This window comes from Mauremys mutica, chromosome 2 (assembly GCF_020497125.1).
Source record: "Mauremys mutica isolate MM-2020 ecotype Southern chromosome 2, ASM2049712v1, whole genome shotgun sequence".
Classification (NCBI taxonomy): Eukaryota; Metazoa; Chordata; order Testudines; family Geoemydidae; genus Mauremys; species Mauremys mutica.
The window spans coordinates 108,257,994-108,278,902 of NC_059073.1; the positions used below are offsets into that span (position 1 = coordinate 108,257,994).

Below are 20,909 nucleotides of genomic sequence, written 5' to 3' on the forward strand. Positions count from 1 at the left end.
GAAAACACCATTTTAAGTGCTGTTCTTTAGCTTCTCACCATAGAAAATAATATATTGTTAGGTGCAAAGTTTCTATCTGATTTCACACAAAACCTCCATTATTTTCCCCACTGCCTAAGCATTAATCTTCCTGCTCACTGGTTGGATGTTGATTTGCCTATAGATTTGGCAGATAGCAATCTCAGCAGAATAGAGTTCTATGCACAGGTCTTCTTTAAACGTAGTTTTCTGTTCCTCTTTTTCACACAGCAGTCAGAGTAAACCAACCACCCGTGGCAGTTGCTTCCCCCAATGCACAGGAGGTGTCTTTGCCTACAACTTCTACCTTCATTGATGGCAGTCGTATGTACTGGGCAACTCTGTTTTTATGCTATGATCCTTATATAGAATTGTAATGTTGTTGTTGTTGTTGTTGTTTCGTATGGATGGTAAATTGAATTTATTACCACCATCTCCAGCATATCATATATAAGAGCCTCAGTATTGTATGTTTATAACATTACATCCTCTATTTCTGTCCTGCTGATGAAGTGACACTTGGTTATGATGTTTGTCAGGAAATTTGAGCCCCATCGTTTCTGTTCTAGTTTTTGTTTACCTTTATTTTTTAAAATATGAAAGCTTCTCTCTAGATCCATTTTCAAGTGGAAAGCAACATGGGCATAGACTTTGACCTTAATTCTCCACTATTTTGCAGTCATTTATGTCTGGGAATGTGAGTGGGGAATGCTATCAAGTCAGCATTCATTCACTCTCACTGGTGGTGGTGTTTTACAATCACTTTGCACAGGGATAAGCTCCTGATCCACGTAGGTCCTTAAGACATGCCCAACTTCAAGCATGTGAGTGGTCCCACTGAAGTCGATGGAACTACTCATGTGGTTAAAGTTAGGCATGTGTTTAAGTACCTTGCTGAATGAGGGCATATATGACTAAACAAAGTTCGTGGCAGGAGAGAATCAGGCTGAACATGTATAAAATGTGAGGCTGAAGGAAGTTTGTTATGGAATAATCCATTCTTGAGCTCTCACCCTTTTTCTTTCCTTCTACTCTCTTCACCCACAGAAAGCTCAGGCAATCAGATTTCACATAATCAAATTGCATGGGGAGGCTGGGAAGATGAAATGCATCCTCCAATTTGGGGCAGGGCTCTGGTGCAGCCCCCTCAGCTGCTTCTCCACTTGAGCAGTGTGTTGGGGGCCACTGGACCCACAGACATGCTAATCTCATAGCCTGTCCTTCCTCCAGTTCCCAATCCCATTGTCATCCGTCATGCCAATCTGTTCAGGGCCAGTATGGAAATCTCTCCATGTAACGTAGGGGATACTGAGACCTCTTCTACAACCACTTTTCTAGCTGCTCTTACTCTTCACAGCTCCAGTATTGAGTTAAGCAGGAGCCTTCAGAAAGCTTACCTTTGCTCCTTCTGCTTTGGGTTGAATGTCACTCTTCTTCTTCATCATCATCTGAGCCGTTCTTTCTGTTTTTATTGGTGTTATTTAATCACCAACCCTTGGGCCCCAATCATGCAAATGCTTCCATACTTGCTTAACTTTACATGCACAAGTAGTCCCATTGAACAGAAGCCAATGGAAATACTCACATATTTTAAAATTTAAGCAGGATTGAAGTCTAAATAGATAGCTACCCTAAGTGCTGGAGTGGAATTACCTATGGTCTCTTTGGTATATTATATCCTTTCATGATTTTTTTCCCTTTTTAAAATGGAATAAGGAAGCTAAATATACCCCCTCCTAAATCTAATTGCTGCATTATACACTTACATATTTATAGACTCGTTGCCATTTAAAAAAAATCAACATTTACCTCAACATAACCAGGAGTTATCTTATTCGAAGTATAGGGAAATACTGCTGTGGGTCAGATGTTGTGGTTTAATACCTGTCAGCAAATTGAGATTGCTCTGGATATTCGTGTATGTGAACATGTCTGAAAAGATAAATATAGAAAACCAATTCAAGTTTCTTAGTATGAGAGTTTTTAATATTCATTGTGTTAATACTAGACGCTGGTATTTTTTCTTTAATTGGTGTAGAAAGTAGAGATGACACTAAGATACTAAGTTACCACTGGGAGGAAATTAAAGGTCCCTTGCGAGAACAGAAGGCATCAGCTGACACGCCTGTTTTGCACTTGTCTAACCTTGTTCCCGGAAATTACACTTTCCGGTAAGTGGGCTGCTTTCCCTCCTCCTGTGTTTCAAGCCTCACATCATGATTTTAATTCAAGATGTTTTTTCTTTTTGTATATCCTTTGGAGCAAGGACCAGCTTTTTGTTCTGTTTGCACGGTGCCTGGCACACTGGGGTTCTGGTCCATGACTAGAGCTCTTAGGTGCTACGGAAATACAAATAATAAACAATATTCTTTGTGGTGGTGTTTGCCTCCTCAAACAGAGGGCTATGTCTTTGGCTAATTATTCCCCTCAGTTTAGCTTGTTGCAGAATCTGAGGGAGTAGGATAATGCAGAAACACTTACATGGATTTCACAAGACTGACATGTTGCAGCAAATCAAAATTTACTTTGCAGCGTGGTGTTATGCAAAATGATCTATCAGAAACTCAACACCCCTCCCGCCTCAATGTTTTCTATAATTGAGGAGAGACTATTTTCATTTCATTATTTTTCTTTCCACAAGTTGGCAAGTGTCCTTGGTATCCCTCTGTAGTCAGCTGTTGTAGTCCTGCTCTAGAACTAACTGTAGACAGAATGGGATTAGGAGACTCATCACTGCCAAGCACTCTGGTGAGTCAATATTGCAAGAATCATTAACTTCTTCAGTAAAGCCTTTTCACTGTTACCATTTGCCCCCCAGCATAGCCTGCTGAAACTGGAGCCAATCCAGGTTTCTGTGCAACAGCAGAGATTGCCACTGTAATTCTGAGTGCTTGTTCAGTATCATAAATTTCTCCATTTTCTAGAAACTTTTAGTTTAGGGCCCAATCTTGCACTCCCTTTGTAGGCAGAACTGTCACGGACTTCAACAGGTGATTTGCCTGCTAATGCGAGCCCTACATTTGATATAAAATCAATTGTTATAAAATTGCCTAATAACATAACATCATTGTGGTGTTGGAACTTAGAGTTCACGTACATGTGTGTAAAGTGTGGTGCTCTGGGCAAGCTTTGTGTGCTAATACTTGCTTTGACATATAGGTCCATATTGTGTTCTCAGTTATGCAGATGGAAGTCTGGAGTCACTCTAATGACTTCATGAGTTACTCCATATTCTCATGGGTGTAAATGAGGCTGGAAATTGACCCATTGCCCATATTGGGGATGCTTCTAGAATGCCTTCTGAATAAGGATCTTAAAGTGCTCTTCATACAATAATGAATTAAATCTCAAAAGTCCTATGTCATGTGACCATTTATTATACCCATGTACAGTTGGGGAAACTGAAGTACAGGAACTCCTCACTTAAAGTCCGGTTAACCTTATTGCGATAAGTTGCTGATCAATTAGGGACCATGCTTGTTTAAAGTTGTGAAATGCTCCCTTGTAATGTAGTTTGGCAGCTGCCTGTTTTGTCCACTGCTAGTTGCAGGAAGAGCAGCCCATTGTGGCTAGCTGATGAGTGGTTGGAACCAGGGTGGACCAGCAGCCCTCCTATCAGCTTCCCGCTCCCCTAAGTTCCCTGTGCAGCAGCTGTCCCTCCCCCACACTGCCATGTGCTGCTCCTGCCCTCTGCCTTGGAGCTGCTGCCAGAGACTCCTGCTTGCTGTATGGGCAGGGGCGGTTCCAGGCCCCAGCACGCCAAGCGCATGCTTGGGGCAGCATGCCGCGGGGGGCGCTCTGGATTTTCAATATCCTTCTTCCTCCTGTAGGCTAACAGTAATTGATTCAGATGGAGCAGCTAACTCCACAATTGCGTTTCTGACAGTCAACAAACCAGTGGATTACCCACCCATTGCCAACACAGGACCAAATCAGGCAATAACTTTGCCCCAAAACTTCATCACACTGAACGGAAACCAGAGCAGTGATGATCATGAGATTGTTAGCTACGAGTGGTCACTTAGCCCCAAAAGTAAAGGCAAAGTAGTAGCAATGCAGGTAAGCTTACTTCTTGTTTAATATCAAAAGCTTGTTTTATCTTTGCTTCTAATTTCAGCAAATAAATACCTAGAAATTGTCACTCACCACATTTGCTAGTTGTTACTCCTTTTGACTCATGCAAAGTATGCAGTTCTTGTATTAAATTCTTTTTAGAGTCTGGAGATCTTGTTTTTATTCCTTTTGGTGTTGTTTTAACTTATTTTGGCCATCTTTGATTTCTGTGAGCAGCTCCATTATTTGTTCCCTCCTGGTTCAACAGGAATACCAGCTCCCAATTTCTCTCCTTGGATCCAGCTGTTAACAGCAGCATTATCCCTTCTGACTCAAGCATTCAGGGTCTTGCAAGTTGTTTCCATTAGGAGGAGAAATTGATGGTGGAGTCAGGTATTTCTTAGACGCAATCCTGTTTATGTACAAAGAATGTACGCAAAATCCTGTTTCCCTGAACACAGTAGGGACAGATCAGAAGACCGTTTCTTTGTTCACATTTCCAAATCTCTTTCCAGACAGCACTCTGCCCACTCTCACTTGGCTTTCTTTCAGGTCCACATTGTCAGGTGACGAGTCATCTCTAAACTAGAGTCTGATTAAGCCTCATGCACTGACAGGGCCAGCTCCAGCTTTTTTGCCGCCCCAAGCGGCAAAGAAGGGTGGGGGGGGAAGAAAGATAAAGCCGCGATCGGTGGCACTTCGGCGGCTGCGCTACCATGCTGCTTCATTCTTCAGTGGCCGGTCCTTCCCTCCGAGAGGGATTGAGGGACCCGCTGCCGAATTGCCGCCAGAGACCTGGACGTGCCGCCCCTTTCCATTGGCCGCCCCAAGCACCTGCTTCCTGCGCTGGTGCCTGGAGCCGGCCCTGTGCACTGATGAGTCATTCTGTTGCTAGGCTCCAGCCAATCCACAAGCCAGGAACTGGCCTGGTGACTTTCGGGGCAGGTATATATGCCTCACGGGAGGAACAGTAGCTCAGTCTGCTTAATGTCACTCCAGGGCTTAGAACTTTCCCCTTCCTGCCTTAGTCTGCTCCAGCCAGGGGCGGCTCTACGTTTTTGGCCGCCCCAAGCAGTCATGCGCGGGAGGCGCCCCGGAGCCGCGGGAGCAGCGGACCTCCCGCGGGCATGACTGCGGAGGGTCCGCTAGTCGCGCGGCTTGGCTGGACCTCCCGCAGCTGCGGGCGGTTCGCTGGTCCGGCGGCTCCGGTTGAGCTGCCGCAGGCATGCCTGCGGGAGGTCCAGCCGAGCCGCGGGACCAGCGAACCGTCCGCAGTCATGCCTGCGGGAGGTCCACCGGAGCCGCCGGCCGAGCGTCCCCTCCGCAGTCATGCCTGCGGCAGGTCCGGTCCTCCCGGGGCTCCGGTGGACCTCCCGCAGGCATGACTGCGGCAGGTCCGCCGGCCCAGCCTGCCGCCCCCTCCACCCCCCCCCGGCGGCAGGGAACGCCCCCTACATTTTGCCGCCCTAGGCACCAGCTTGTTTTGCTGGTGCCTAGAGCCGCCCCTGGCTCCAGCCATGGTCTTGCTCCAACCCCATTGTGGTTTCTGACACACATTAGCAGTGCTTCCTTTGCTGGCTGCTTCTCCCACAGAGAGAGAGGGGACTTCACCAAACAATACCCAGCCCCCTATGTTTGCATTCAGTCCCCAGTGAAACCCCTCTACCTACATAGATCAGCTTCTGACCAGCCTGGCATGTGGCCTATCGTTTGTGTGGTGGCTCCTATTGTTTCAGCTCTCTCACTCCAAAAATAAGCTTAGCTGCTCATTACATTTGTTATGAATAGAATGCAGCTTTTAGATCCATCAGCTTCAGTCCCTCAACATTCATCATAATAGTATCTTCCGCTCTCAGTACAATTGTACAGTCATATTAAAGTTAAGCCAATTTACTCTATTAATTTTTATGGCTGTTTCCCTTTTAAGAACTCACTTTAATGAAAATTATCCAGGGCTTTTTGCACTCTGCAAGGCCACAGATCTTAACTCTGTAGTGAGTTGACTGACTTAATTTCCAGATCAGCTGAACCACAGAAGCCACTTTTGAAGGATACGTGGGCTTGTCCATGTTGAAAATGAGGATGTTTCAGGGCTTGCCTACACTTTTTTGTATCACTATAATTATATTAGTTTAGAAACTGATTATAATTAAATTGGTACAAACCCTTCATATGGACGGAGTTATTCCCATTCATATAAGCAGCTTTCTACTGCTATAACTGTTCATAATAGAAGGTTGCACTGATTTTAGCTATATTGATTTCTAAATTGATTCAGTGGTACAGAAACTGCAGACAAGCTCTAAGTCTGAGAAATTGAGTGTCTGTACAACCTGTAACTATAGCTCTGGGAGTTACTACAGCTCAAAGCAACTCCCCTGTGTGAATGGGACACTGGCTTAATAAGTCTAATGGGCTCATCAATTATCTAATGCTGAAATGCGAGGGCATTTCTGCTCAAGAACTGGGAATAGTCTTCGTGGCTACAAAGCTGAGGATGTGAGGACTGTTGCATTTGCCAATAGCTGATTTTTAGTACAGAAATGAGCTCTGGTTAATTAATAATAAAAATTACACTTTATATAGTTTTAAATGACACCTTTATTCAAAGACATAGGTGGTGCTGCATCATAATTTGCTATGGTAGGCATTGTTATGAAGCCACAAATGATCACTTATTAATATGGTGGTTGGGAGGTGAGCTATAATGGGCCCTTTACACATTTATATTTAAATATCAGATAGCCATTAATTGTGAGGTGGGCATTATGAGAGAGTACCTGATGGGCAATTTACCTCTAGGACCAAATCCTGATCCTACTAATGTCAGTGACATAACTTATTATGATATTAGTGATATTAACTTCAGTGGGCCCAGGATTTGGTCTTTCTGTATTCTAAATATTTTCTTTCACTTCTAGTGAAAATATCAATAATGTACAATAAACAATATAATGTTATAAGATGTATTTTATTGACATTAAATAGATACCCAAACCTATATTATCTTCCCAATATGAATACAATCAGATCTGTTTTTGCATTTTAATGACATTTTAGTTAAACTGTGTGCTCATATTAACTGAGAGAAGCTGTTCTTTTTACAAATACTACATTTAAACAGCTTTCCCATGTTTAAATAAAAAGACATATCCGCAAGGAAATGAAACAAGTTGTAATAATAATGATAGTTTAACTTGTTAATTATGAATGTAAATGTCACGTGCTCCACAAGAAATTATTGTTGTTCATTGCCATTGTTTTGAAAACAATCAGCAATTATAGCAAAATAAGAAATTTTATATTTGACTACAAATGAAATACTACTGTCTGTTTGCATAAGAGAGTCTGAATAGTGTATCTGAAATTTGCTTTTAAATCTATTTTTCCCTTGAGACACATTTGAGCAGACAAAATATTTATTATTGTTATGAATTAAAACTGTTAGTTGGCTACTATACTAAGTTGTATTGTTTAGACCATTTTGTACCTTTTTTATTTTTCTTTCTTCATCTCCTATAATCCTCTGTTTTACCTAATGACTAGGGAGTGCGGACTCCATACCTCCAGTTATCTGCAATGCAGGAAGGAGATTATACATTTCAGCTGACTATTACAGACTCAGCAAGACAGCGGTCCACAGCTGAGATCACTGTGATTGTACAGCCTGGTAGGTAGACTGGAAACAGTTTTAGCTTTGTAGCTGATACATCACCATCATAATTACAGCTGTTCTTGAGGGCCCTGTTTACCTGAGTCGCTTCTGCATTGAATCTCTCAGCTGGCAGACAGAGTATCCAATGGTTGCTGCATCAAAGACTCTCTTGCTTTGTAAACAGCAAAGTAAAAAATAAAAATAGACTAGAGCACGTCTGTCTGTGCTGAAAGCTCCCACTAAGCAGACTGCATAAGGCATTCAGCACAACTGACTTTTGGAAAGTTGAAATGCAGTTCTGTGCTGAATTTCCTGCACAGCCAGCCCGCTTAGCGAGGTCGTTCGGCACATAAATCAGTGCTTCACTCAATTTTCGTTTTGCTCTGCAGTTCACCTTCAGGATTCCTTTTGTGGTTTGAATTCTCAATAGGCTTGCTCGATAAGTGTTGCTGGAAAACTGCACTATGAATATTCAAAGATTCCCCTTTCCAATTATCTTCTGGATTTGAAGCTGACTGGTGGACATCCCAAATGGTCTAGGTCTCATCAGATGTTCATGAAGGTTTTCTCTGGGTAATGCATTTGCCAGACTCTAGGCCCCAGCGATTTGGAAGGGTCCCAGAGTTTGGGCTGTAGCCCAAGCCCAAATGTTGACACCAGAATTAAACATCCTCATAGACTGAACCACGTGAGCCCAAGTCAGCTGGCACAGGCCAGCTGCAGGTTTTGAATTGCCATGTAGACATACCCTGAGAGTAGAGTTCTATGCAGATAACCACGCTGCAGTAAAGCTCTACTACAGCTGTTTACTGCAGTGATCAGGAACACAAATCTCAAATGCAGCCCATGTCTGTGCCTTTAAAATTGAAAATTTTGGTCTAAGGATGACCCAATATCCTGGGAAATAGGTCACAGTCATGATCCCAACTGTAACAGCAAGGATTGAAAGAAGAATCATAGGAAACCCATTTCCATATTAAATGCTCAGCTGGCGTAAATTGGCATAACTCCATTGAAGTCAAAAGCATTTTGCTGATTAAGATCTGGCTCAAGATTCCTTCTTTTATAATCAAGGGCCATATTCATGTTAGTGGAAGTCAGTGGACTTCCACAGGGCTGGATGAATCTGACCCCACATGACCACTAGGAGAATATTTAAGTGGAACACCGATAAAGTAGGAAAAAATACCCCAACGCTGATGGGGCAAAGCCTTTTTAAATGTTGTGTATGAGAAGATGCAAAAGCTCTTTAAGTGTGATTGTGCCAGGAAAAATGACTGTAAAAATGACACTTGGGGGGCAGAGGAGAACTCCACATGCCCTGCCCCATTCTGAGCACTCCCTTAAATGCCAGACAGAATCTGTCCCACTGTAGGGTTTCTGCAGAACTACTTACTATAACACCCTGGAGGATCTTGCAGACTCTTTTATAAACCAGACCCTGGGGATCCTTGCCTTTATATTCTTTGAGCAAGTGTGTGCAGCTTATCATATAAAATCTAAATCTCTGTATTCATTAAAAATGGCCCCAGTGATTGATAACCCCCACAAGTGACTGATTAGGAAATATGTTGTTTTTTTTTAAAAATTATTTTTACAGAAAATAACAGTCCTCCAGTAGCGGTGGCTGGTCCGGATAAGGAATTAACATTTCCAGTAGAAAGCACTACACTGGACGGAAGCAAAAGTCATGATGACCAAGGCATTGTTTTCTATCACTGGGAAAATATCAGGTATCTAGTAAAAATGAGGTTAGTCCAATTGTTTGGCTGAAAGAGTATCCAACCCTAATATAAAGGAGATGCAAGACTGAGAATAGCTTTGGGGTTCATGCTGCTTTGCTTGGGGGAGGATGGGATGGAAACTTTATGGAAGTGAGACTATGTAAAGGATTTAAACAGAGCAAACTAATGCCCCACAGTGTTGACTGGAAAACCCTTCAGCTTGTTTCTTTCACTGTAAACCAGCCTTGATCCTACAAACACTTACAAATTTGAGTAACTTTACTCACACGAAAAGTACCACTGTTTGTACACAGCCAGGAAGATGGTGGGAGGAAAGGAAGGATCGTGTTCGAAACCTGTTCTGATACTGGGTCCCTCTGCCTCCCCACTTCAACCAAAATATGAAAGCAAAAAGGTGTTGGATTTCCTGGATGCCATGTAATGCTGTTCCATCTACGTGCCATTCTGCTAAGTGGGATTAGCACCGTGTCTGGTAGTGGCCTACAGAAATGTCAGATTCAACTTGAAAGCCTGTGAGATTTCTGCCTGCGTCCTGTCATGAGTCATGGCAGATTAGTACAAATGAAAGTTTGTAAAAAGAATGGCAGGAACTCACCCATCTCCCTTAAAAAGTGAACAAGAGACTTGCACATCAGTAATGTACACAGTTACCACTGTATGTTCCTAGACTTCTCAGTGAATACAGGGGACTGAATGATAGCTTAAATCCCCAATATGTTTGAGTCAAGGCTTTCATCAACAGACTGCACTGGACTGTTTCTATGTTTAAGTATTTTAACTTTAACATCTATGGACAGTGATTTACAATATTTTACAAAATTTTGTAATTGCATTTGTATGTAGCAAGTGACCAGATACTTAATAAAAAGTAACAGATACGAACTCAGTCTGCTATCACATTTGTGACGCAGCAGGCACCTGATTTGCTGGCACTCAGTATATTTAATGATTCTGTGGCACTCCTATGATTACAGCAAATGTGTCCATAAGTGGTGTTGAAATATTAAAGCAGGAGAGTGGGAATAAGTATTCCTGGATTCTTTGTCTGTTTGTGACTTGATGTGTGACCATGGGCACCTCTGCATGCCTTAGTTTATCTGTAAAACAGGTATAAAAATTCAAATTCTGTGAGCCAAATTCATGCCTGGTGTAATTCCAGTACAGTCAGTGCTTAATCACTGTGGTTATAAGTGCTTCATAAATGCAAATAGAATGAATGACGGAGTGACACCAAGGGGAGAATTTGTCCTGATTATTTTCCTGTGGTGTTTTATTTAAGTGGGCCAACCACTGTGCAAATAAGAAACATTGACAAAGCAGTGGCAACTGTAAGCGGTCTACAGGTTGGTACCTATCACTTCCGACTGACCGTGAAAGATTACCAGGGATTAAGCAGCACAGCTACACTCTCTGTTATTGTGAAGGAAGGTAAGCCAAATCACCTCTTCATGTGCAAAGCACTGTGATTATGTTGATTATTTAGAAAATGGGAGGAAATTAATACAGAACTAGATTACAGGTTTGGTTTTAAGGGAACTCGGAGACACCTACTGGACTAAAACCAATATCTAATCAAGAGATATTGTTTCTTATGTGACTGTAATATAATTACTTTTAGGACTTTCTTTACGTTCATTACATACACAAATAATACATGTATTAATTGTTTAATAAATGTCCACCGGAATGTATTAACCTCAGGATGTATCCTTTGTGAATAAAGTAATATTGCATTCTCACAAAGTTAGCAGCTGCTGCCTGTGTAGTTAAAGTAATACTCAAGAAACACAGGCTCAAGTTCCAGCTAAAATCTCACAGTAAACACATGTTTGTTCGTCTATAGGACAGAGACAGAGAAACAGTGTTTTGCCCCACACTCATCCCTGCAGAAAGCCCTGGTGTAGTTACAATGTGGTTTGTCTGCTGTCCAGCACTATATGACAGGAGTGGCCCAAATACAAGTCTGGAGAGAAATGCAGTCTACACTTCACCCTGCAGTTTACATTAGTCTTTAATAGAGAGATGCAGGGAGTGGGGATGGCCAATTCCAGCATCTATTGTTCCCTCTTGGTCTGAATATCTAGGGGCCAATGATCTCCATGGGCTTGCATCCCTGTGTTAAAGATGTGCTCTGTTCTGTTGCATGCAAATCAGCTGAGGCCCTTAGTGCAAAATTTGCTTGTGTGTATTCTATCAAGTTATTTGTTTGTAGCCTTACCTGCCATTGCACTCTGTAAATATGGCACCTTCTAAGCAACAGAACTGGCTTTAGTAACAAAAATGTGTTTTTAATGCTTTTTTGCTCACTGCAGCACCAGCATAGCTGGGGGAAGATCTGGTCTCTCTTCTTCATGTGCATCATCAACAGAATTGTCAAGTATCAGAGGGGTAGCTGTATGTTAGTGTTAGTCTGGATCTGTAAAAAGTGACAAAAAGTCCTGTGGCACCTTATAGACTAACCGACGTATTGGAGCATGAGCTTTCGTGGGTGAATACCCACTTTGTCAGATGCATATAGTGGAAATTTCCAGAGGCAGGTATAATTATGCAGGCAAGAATCAGTCTAGAGATAACGAGGTTAGTTCAAACAGGGAGGATGAGGCCCTCTACTAGCAGCTGAGGTGTGAGCACCAAGGGAGGAGAAACTGCTTTTGTAGTTGGCTACCCATTCCCAGTTTTTGTTTAATCCTGAGCTGATGGTGTCAAATTTTCAAATGAACTGAAGCTCAGCAGTTTCTCTTTGAAGTCTGGTCCTGAAGTTTTTTTGGTGCAGGATGGCTACCTTCAATCTCCCTGGACATACAATAGCAGATTTAAACGTTTACCAAATTCCAGTTACACATCCAGTCGGTGACCTGTGAAAACTCACTGAAGGCAAAGGAGCTTCACAGGTATTGCTGAGGGCATAATTTGAAGACAACATGGCTTCACAGGTCCCCCTGAGGGCCTCATATGAGCTGTGGAGGCTGTACAAGCAGTGATGATCAAGAAGAGAAGAACCCAGCTTGACTCTCAGATCCCAAGTTGAGTTTATGAGGCTAGCACTTGTGGGGAAAAAATATTTTTCCTTGTAAACTGAGAAAATCTAATCTGGAAATTGAGAGACAATATAAAACCCCACAGTGTCATGTTTACAGGGTCAGTTTTCAAAGTGGGAGTACCCTTCAATAGTAATCCTGTTAGTAATGCAGCTGTTTTTCCAGACTGTGGTAATCCTGAGGTCAAATTCAGCCCTGCCTTAACTGCTTCATTGACATCAGTAGAATAATCTGCCTTCTCTCACTGGGGCTGAATTTCACCTACTCCCTTGCTGACACTTTTGGACAGAATTATTTTTCTTGTGTTTGACTGTCTGAAACTCAGAGGATTGTACTACGGAGAGGCTGTGTGTGTTTCTCTACAGTTGTGTATCATTTATATCTTGCATCTTTTGAGAGAAAATCCTCCTGCTTTACTGTTTTTGTGGTTAGAAAACAACATTCCTCCCCGGGCTCATGCAGGAGGCAAACACATTCTTGTGCTTCCTAATAACTCTATTACATTGGATGGCTCACGGTCTACTGACGACCAAGGGATTGTATCGTATCTGTGGATTCGGGATGGCCAGAGCCCAGCTGCTGGCGTAAGTATTTAATTGGGGACAAAATCTGCCCTCTCTTGCATGCATGCGAAGCCCTCTGACTTCAATGTACCATCCTGGCAGATGTGTCCAGTCAGTTGCTATAGGGTTTGGTGTTACATCTGGTTTTATTTCACAACTCTATATTAATAAACTGGTACAAGGGGTAAATGGCATTTTAATTACATTTGCAGAGAATCATAGAATCATAGAATTCAAGATCAGAAGGGACCATTATGATCATCTAGTCTGACCTCCTGCAAGATGCAGGCCACATTAGCCGATCTACCCACTCTTTTAGCAAGCGACCCCTGCCCCATGCTTCGGAGGAAGGCGAAAAACCTCCAGGGACACTGCCAATCTGCCCTGGAGGAAAATTCCTTCCCGACCCCAAATATGGCGGTCAGCTGAACCCCGAGCATGCGGGCAAGACTCTCCAGCCATACCCTCTGAAAGAGGTTAAGAATATCATATTATTGACCCAATTTGACCCAATTAAGTACCAGTTTGGCACTCAATTGACCTATTGACTAAGCCCGTTATCCTATTATACCATCTCCTCCATAAACTTATCTAGCTTAATCTTAAAGTCATGGAGGTCCTTCGCCCCTACTGTTTCCCTCGGTAGGCTGTTCCAGTATTGCACTCCCCTGATGGTTAGAAACCTTCGTCTAATTTCAAGCCTAAATTTCCTGACTGACAATTTATATCCGTTTGTCCTCGTGTCTACATTAGCACTGAGCTGAAATAATTCCTCTCCTTCCCTGGTATTTATCCCTCTGATATATTTAAAGAGTGCAATCATATCTCCCCTTATCCTTCTTTTGGTTAAGGAAAACAAACCGAGCTCCTCAAGTCTCCTGTCATACGACAGGCCTTCCATTCCTCGGATCATTCTAGTGGCCCTTCTTTGTACCCGTTCCAGTTTTAACTCATCCTTCTTAAACATGGGAGACCAAAACTGCACACAATACTCCAAATGAGGTCTCACCAACGCCTTATATAACGGGACTAGCACTTCCTTATCCCTACTAGAAATACCCCGCCTAATGCAACCCAAGACCGCATTAGCTTTTTTAACGGCCACATCACATTGCCTACTCATAGTCATCCTATGATCAACCAGGACTCCCAGGTCCTTCTCCTCCTCCGTTACTTCCAACTGGTGCGTCCCTAGCTTATAACTAAAATTCTTGTTAGTCATCCCTAAATGCATAACCTTACACTTCTCACTATTGAATTTCATCCTGTTACTAATACTCCAGTTTACAAGGTCATCCAAATCTCCCTGAGGATATCCCGATCCTTCTCCGAATTGGCAATACCTCCCAACTTGGTGTCGTCCGCAAACTTTATCAGCCCACTCCTACTCTTGGTTCCCAGGTCAGCAATAAATAGATTGAATAAAATAGGACCCAAAACCGAACCTTGAGGAACTCCACTGGTAACCCCCCTCCAACCCGACAGTTCCCCTTTCAGTACTACCCTCTGCAGTCTCCCCTTTAACCAACTCCTTATCCACCTCTGGATTTTCATTTCGATCCCCATCTTTTCCAATTTAACCAATAATTCCTCATGCGGTACCGTATCAAACGCCTTACTGAAATCCAGATATATTAGATCCACCGCATTTCCCTTGTCTAAAAAATCTGTTACTTTCTCAAAGAAGGAGATCAGATTGGTTTGGCACGATCTACCTTTCGTAAATCCATGCTGTAATCTATCCCAGTTGTCATCGGCCTCCTGCTCCTTAACCACTCTCTCTTTCAAAATTTTTTCCATTACTTTGCATACTACAGATGTTAAACTAACAGGCCTGTAGTTACCCGGGTCACTTTTTTTCCCCTTCTTGAATATAGGAACTACATTAGCTAATCTCCAGTCCAACGGTACTATCCCCGAATTTAGAGATTTATTAAAAATCATCGCTAACGGGCTAGCAATATCACTCGCCAATTCCCTTAATATTCTAGGATGAAGATTATCCGGGCCCCCCGATTTACTTCCGTTAAGCTGTTCAAGTTTGGCCTCCACCTCAGATACCGTAATGTCTACCCCCATATCTTCATTCCCATCGGTCCCTCTATCACTATTCCTTAGCCCTTCATTAGCCTCATTAAAGACCGTGGCAAAATATTCATTCAGATATTGTGCCATTCCAAGATTATCCCTAATCTCCACTCCGTTTAAAGTTTTAAGCGGTCCCACTTCTTCCTTCTTGGTTTTCTTCCTATTTATATGGCTAAAAAACCTTTTGCTATTGGTTTTAATCCCCTTCGCTAAGTCCATCTCCACCCGTCGCTTTGCCTTTCTCACTGCATCCCTACACCCTCTGACCTCAATAAGGTAGGTTTCTTTGCTGATCCCTCCCATTTTCCACTCCCGGTACGCTTTCTGTTTTTTCTTAATGACCCCTCTAAGACGCTTGGTCATCCAGCTCGGTCTAAAACTGCTACCTACGAGCCGTTTTCCCTTTCTCGGGATACATGCCTCTGACAACTCCTGCAATTTCAACCTGAAGTAACCCCAGGCGTCATCTACCTTTAGATTCCTAAATATGTTGGTCCAGTCCACTTCCCTAACTAGTCGTCTTAATTTAGTAAAGTTAGCCCTTTTGAAATCGTAAACCCTAGTCTCAGATGCAATATTAATTATCCTCTCATTAATTTTGAAACGAATTAGCTCGTGATCACTCGAGCCAAGGTTGTCCCCTACTACTATTTCCTCAACAAGGTCCTCATTACTCACCAAAATCAGATCTAAAATGGCATCCCCCCTCGTCGGTTCAGCAACCACTTGATGTAGGAATTCATCAGCTATCACGTCTAGGAAAAGCTGAGCCCTATTGTTATTACTAGCATTTGTTTCCCAATCTATATCTGGGAAGTTAAAGTCTCCCATGATCAAGCAGTTCCTATTAGTGTTTACCTCCTTAAAAACATTAAAGAGCTCTCTATCCGTCTCCAAGCTAGATCCTGGCGGTCTATAGCACACCCCAATCACAATCCCGGGTGAGGCTCTGGTAGTTTTCTTCCCTAACATGACCATTGCCCACACAGACTCCGTATTAACCATTGCATTGCTAGTTATTTCATTACATTTCACCTCATTAGTGATATACAATGCTACTCCCCCACCTTTACCTTTGCATCGGTCTTTTCTAAACAGCACATACCCTTCCATACCTGTACTCCAGTCATGGCTATCGTTCCACCATGTTTCGGTTATTCCTATGATATCCGGTTTCAATTCTCGGACCAGGAGCTCCAGTTCCTCCATTTTATTACCTAAGCTTCTCGCATTGGTGAACAAACATCCTACCTTTTGCTGTTGGGCTCCTCTCACTCTTCTCACCCCGCTCGGTAGGGACACAGTACTACCAGTATGACCTGTCGATCTAGTATCCGTCCCCCCCCTCTTCCTTACACCTAACCGTCCCCCTCTGGCTATATCTGTTGTTATCTTCTTGTTCTCACTCCCAATGTATAAATTTGGCGTGGAGTGCACCAGGGCCTCTCCCAACCGTCTCCCCCCAGTGTCTAGTTTAAAGCTCTTTTAATCAGATGAGCCAGCCTCCCTCCTAGAAGTCTACTTCCTTCCCTACTTAGGTGGAGCCCATCCCGTGAGAACAGTTGTCTGTCCCCAAAAGCCTCCCAGTGCCCATACATCCCAAAGCCCTCCTTGTAACACCACTCTCTCAGCCAACTATTAATCGTTAGGATTCTCTCACCCCTTTGGCGCCCTTCCCTAGGGACAGGTAAGATCCCACTGAAGATCACCTGAGCCTCAATTTCCTTAAGCGTCTTACCCAACCTGGCATAGTCACCCTTGATCCTGTCTAGCGAGAATCTAGCAGTATCATTCGTTCCCACATGAAGGATGACCAAAGGGTTCTTACCTGCTCCTCTTAGGATCCTTTTCAACCTCAGGTCCACATCCCGTATTTTAGCGCCTGGTAGACAGCACACCCTTCTGTTCTCCGGATCGGCCCTGGTCACAGGCCTGTCCAACCTTCTCAGTATGGAGTCCCCAATCACGTAGACCTGCCTTTGCCTGGGGACAGTGCGGTCCTCTAACCTATCCCCCGTTCCCCCTGGTTGCAAGCTCCTTCCATTCCTATCTTCCCTTGTGGTTCCCCTTAAGCCATCCTGTAGTCTCCCCTGACCCAAACTTGGTGTTGCCTCCATAGACTCCTCCCCTCTCTCTATGGGACTGGCTGCTCGTCTCTTTTTCCTTGGCCTCCCACCATCAGCTACCATATTCTTTACCCCTTCCTCATTCTCCAAACCTTCAAACCTGTTCCTTAGCTCTATTTCCCCGTCACTGGCTCTCCTTTTCCTTGGCCTGCTTCTCAGTCACATGCTTCCACCGCCCATCCTCCTCGTCTGGTGGTCCCCCCTCACTGGCCTTAGCCCCTGCTCCCGCCTGTGCCCCTGGGCGTTCCCCTTCAGTTACTGCCTGCCATTGCTCCATCAGCTGCTCGAACCCCCTTCTATTCTCTATCAGGGTTTCTACCTGCAGCTCTAGGCCCTGGATCTTTTCCTCCAGCAGCTCTATTAGGCGGCACTTCATACATACATAGTACTGCTCTGGGTCCCCTGCTAGAACCAGGTACATACCGCAGCTGCTGCATGCTCTCATCCTCGGCGTGTCCTCTGCTGCTTGGCTCATGGCTGCTGCTGTCCCGGACTCGCTCGGTGCTTGTACCTGGGGACACACAGGGGACACGGCGCGGCCCCCTTCCACCTCCCCCTGCTAACTCCCACGCAAACTCCCCTGTTAGCAGCTCTGTTTGCTGCCTCCTGTGCCGCTGCTCGCATATACTCTGTTCGGAGGGCCAGAGCAGTGAGGACAGAGATGCCAAAGACACTAGATAGAGAGCTTAGAAATATGGCCATGTGATAGTAAAATGAGATTCATCTGGGGAAAATACAAGCTAATGCACCAGAGGGAAAATAATGTGAAATGCAGATATTCAAAAAGAAGGAAGATCATTGGAAAGCAAAAGGGCTGATAAAGCCCGAGGAATGATGGAAGGCAGCAAATCAGCTATGAACTTACAATGTGAGATGATATAAGAAAGCAATCTGGTTTTATCCTAGACCAAAGAGCTGATGATCTATCTCAACAGGACGCTGGTGGAACTACCCCCAGAATGCTGAGTGTGGGTCAGAGCTCTTCGGTATCAGAAAAATGGTGACAAATTGGCAGGGATTGAAGTGGGGGGGAAGGAGGAGCAAAATGATTATGGATCTGAAGGAAGTGATTTATGTGAGAACATTAAAAGAACTAAATAGGCTTAGCATAACAACAGAGTGATAAGTCTGCATATAAAGGGCATAAACACCAAGGAAGGAGAAGAATTGTTTAGAGTCCAAAGAGGTAGAATTAAGAATATTGGGATAAAACTGAAAAACAAAAATATAGACGGAATCTTCTATTTTCAAACAGATGTGCATCTGAGTACTGTATGTCTGCCTTGAACACACAATCTCCTTTTACTAGCTTTATCGAAGGTGACCACACTGCATGGGCATGTACACAGCATGAAGGCTATGTCTGTGCTGCAACTGGAGGTGTAATTTGCAGTTTGTGCAGACATACCTGTGCTATCTCTAATTTAATTAGCTTGCTAAAAATAGCAGTGAGGGGGCGCAGTGGTGTGGCTTGTACAATCCATGTTGAAACCCACTGTGCTATGTCCTCACTGCTATTTTTAGAGAGCTAACTAGATTAAAACTAGATTACACCTCCAGTTGCAGTGTAGATATAGCTAGATTAACACCTCCCATACTTGCAGTGGTCCATTGTAAACCCTGGGAATCCCGGGAAGGATTCTTTCAGGGTGGTCCCTTTGTTTGTTTTGAAGGTCCGAGGGCAAGCTTTGTGGTGGACTCTCTGTTGCAGACAATTGTTAAATCAATATCAGATGTTTTTCTAAAAGATGTGCTCTAGGAATTATTTTGTAGAAGCTCAATGGCCTGTGTTATACAGGAGCCCAGACTGGATAATCACAGGGTCCATTCTGGCTCTGGAATCTATGAATTCACATTCTCCAGCTAGATTGATGTACAGGTCGCAAGCTTCTGTCCTCTCTAGGAGTATAACCCTCTGCTGCTATCTTTTTTTGCAGGATGTGATGCATGGCTCAGACCATGAGGCAGTTCTGCAGCTAACCAATCTTGTGGAAGGACTCTATACTTTTCACTTGAAAGTCACAGATGCTAAAGGAGATTCAGCTATTGACACTGCCACTGTTGAAGTGCGGCCTGGTATGATCATTAAAAGGTCATCTGTAAGCTGCGTATATCTCCACATTCTTTTCTTTGCTGCTGTCAAGATCCTGTCAGGTTAAAAATCATGGGTCTGATTCACCACCGCCTTGCATTGTTGTTTACACCTGTTTAAAGTGAGTGTAAAATACTGTCATCTGAATTCTCCCTTTACGAACATTGATGATACTATTGTACATCCACTTTGCACAGGTATAAATGCTTGCCACCCTTTTCAGTCCATGGGAATCGGGCCCCATAGTTTAAAAATAGTTGCTTTCCTGATTATATTACAGGTAACACCTTTTCTTTATTAAAACTGAAAGATGTATCTACATTACTTATTTTCCATTATTTGTTTCAGTTTTGCATTTCAGTCAGTTTGGACAAGGCAAAGGGACCAATCACTTTTACTTTTAGTGACTTACCGCTCAGTTACACTTCCTGGTTCTCACGTCCAGTTGCCATGTTTGGGTGCAAAAATGCTTCCGTGGAATCTTCGTTTGTTAAAATAAGACTTCATTTCAGTTGTTTTCTCTTGGTTTTAATTTTTTTATACAACTTATTTGGGGATGGAGAGTTTTGTGATGAAGGCATGGGGCAGGTATTTGGGAGATTTTAATTCTAATCTTGGGTCTGCCACAGATTGCCCGTGTTATTGTGGCCAAGTCACTTGGCCTCTCTGCCATGTTTTCTTGATCCGTACAATCAGGATAACACTTACTATGTCACCGGGTTGCTGTGAGGCTTGTGATGTTTGTAAATCCCCGTAGGAGGGCAAAATATTATTATTACCTGTTTTGTTCATTCCCTCTGGGACATCTGGCATTGGCCACTGTCGGAAGACAGGATACTGGGCTAGATGGACCTTTGGTCTGACCCAGTATGGCCATTCTTATTATATTTAACAAAACCTACAATTATCGAGTTAAATTTGCCTCAAAAATGCATCGAACTTTTCTGTCCCAAGTTTATATTCCTCATTTAGACTCACTTAAACAAATGCTGTCCCAGTAATGATGGATTTAAGCACATGCTTAAATGCTTTTCCTGACTCTGGGCCTTAAAGACTGAGACAGCATTTAGGGAGGCTTTTAGGAGAAGGTGACATCAGGCTTGTTTTTCATGGATCGCATATAAATGAGTGTGAGTTCACTCTCAGGGTTTTAAGCACTGAACTCAAGCACTGTGACTTAACTAAGTGTCTCTCACCCTTTCCAGACTACTGTACCCCTTTCAGGAGTCTGATTTGTCTTGCCTACCCCAAGTTTCACCTCACTTAAAAACTACTTTCTTACAAAATCAGACATAAAAATACAAAAGTATCACAGCACACTATTGCTGAAAAATTACTCACTTTTTCATTTTTACCATATAATTATAAAATAAATTAATTGGAATATAAATATTGTCCTTACATTTCAGTGTATAATATATAAGCAGTATAAAAAGATCATTGTCGGCATGAAATTTTAGTTTGTGCTAACTTCACTAGTGCTTTTTATGTAGCCTGTTGTAAAACTAGGCAAATAGCTAGATGAGTTGAT

At 43.2% G+C, this 20,909-nt stretch overlaps 1 protein-coding gene across 5 annotated transcripts in view; it reads left to right on the plus strand.

The window, feature by feature from the left end:
- KIAA0319 (KIAA0319 ortholog) overlaps positions 1-20,909 on the plus strand; it is a 79,932-nt gene that overhangs the window by 44,520 nt on the left and 14,503 nt on the right. For 3 of the 5 annotated variants that reach the window (XM_045002901.1, XM_045002898.1, XM_045002899.1), the window contains 8 exons: positions 250-342; positions 2,057-2,189; positions 3,849-4,077; positions 7,618-7,741; positions 9,327-9,477; positions 10,751-10,899; positions 12,942-13,093; positions 19,224-19,362. In XM_045002901.1, coding sequence (XP_044858836.1) covers positions 250-342; positions 2,057-2,189; positions 3,849-4,077; positions 7,618-7,741; positions 9,327-9,477; positions 10,751-10,899; positions 12,942-13,093; positions 19,224-19,362 — 1,170 coding nt within the window. The remainder of the gene's footprint in view (positions 1-249; positions 343-2,056; positions 2,190-3,848; positions 4,078-7,617; positions 7,742-9,326; positions 9,478-10,750; positions 10,900-12,941; positions 13,094-19,223; positions 19,363-20,909) is intronic. The other 2 variants (XM_045002903.1, XM_045002902.1) reach the window with 1 other exon arrangement.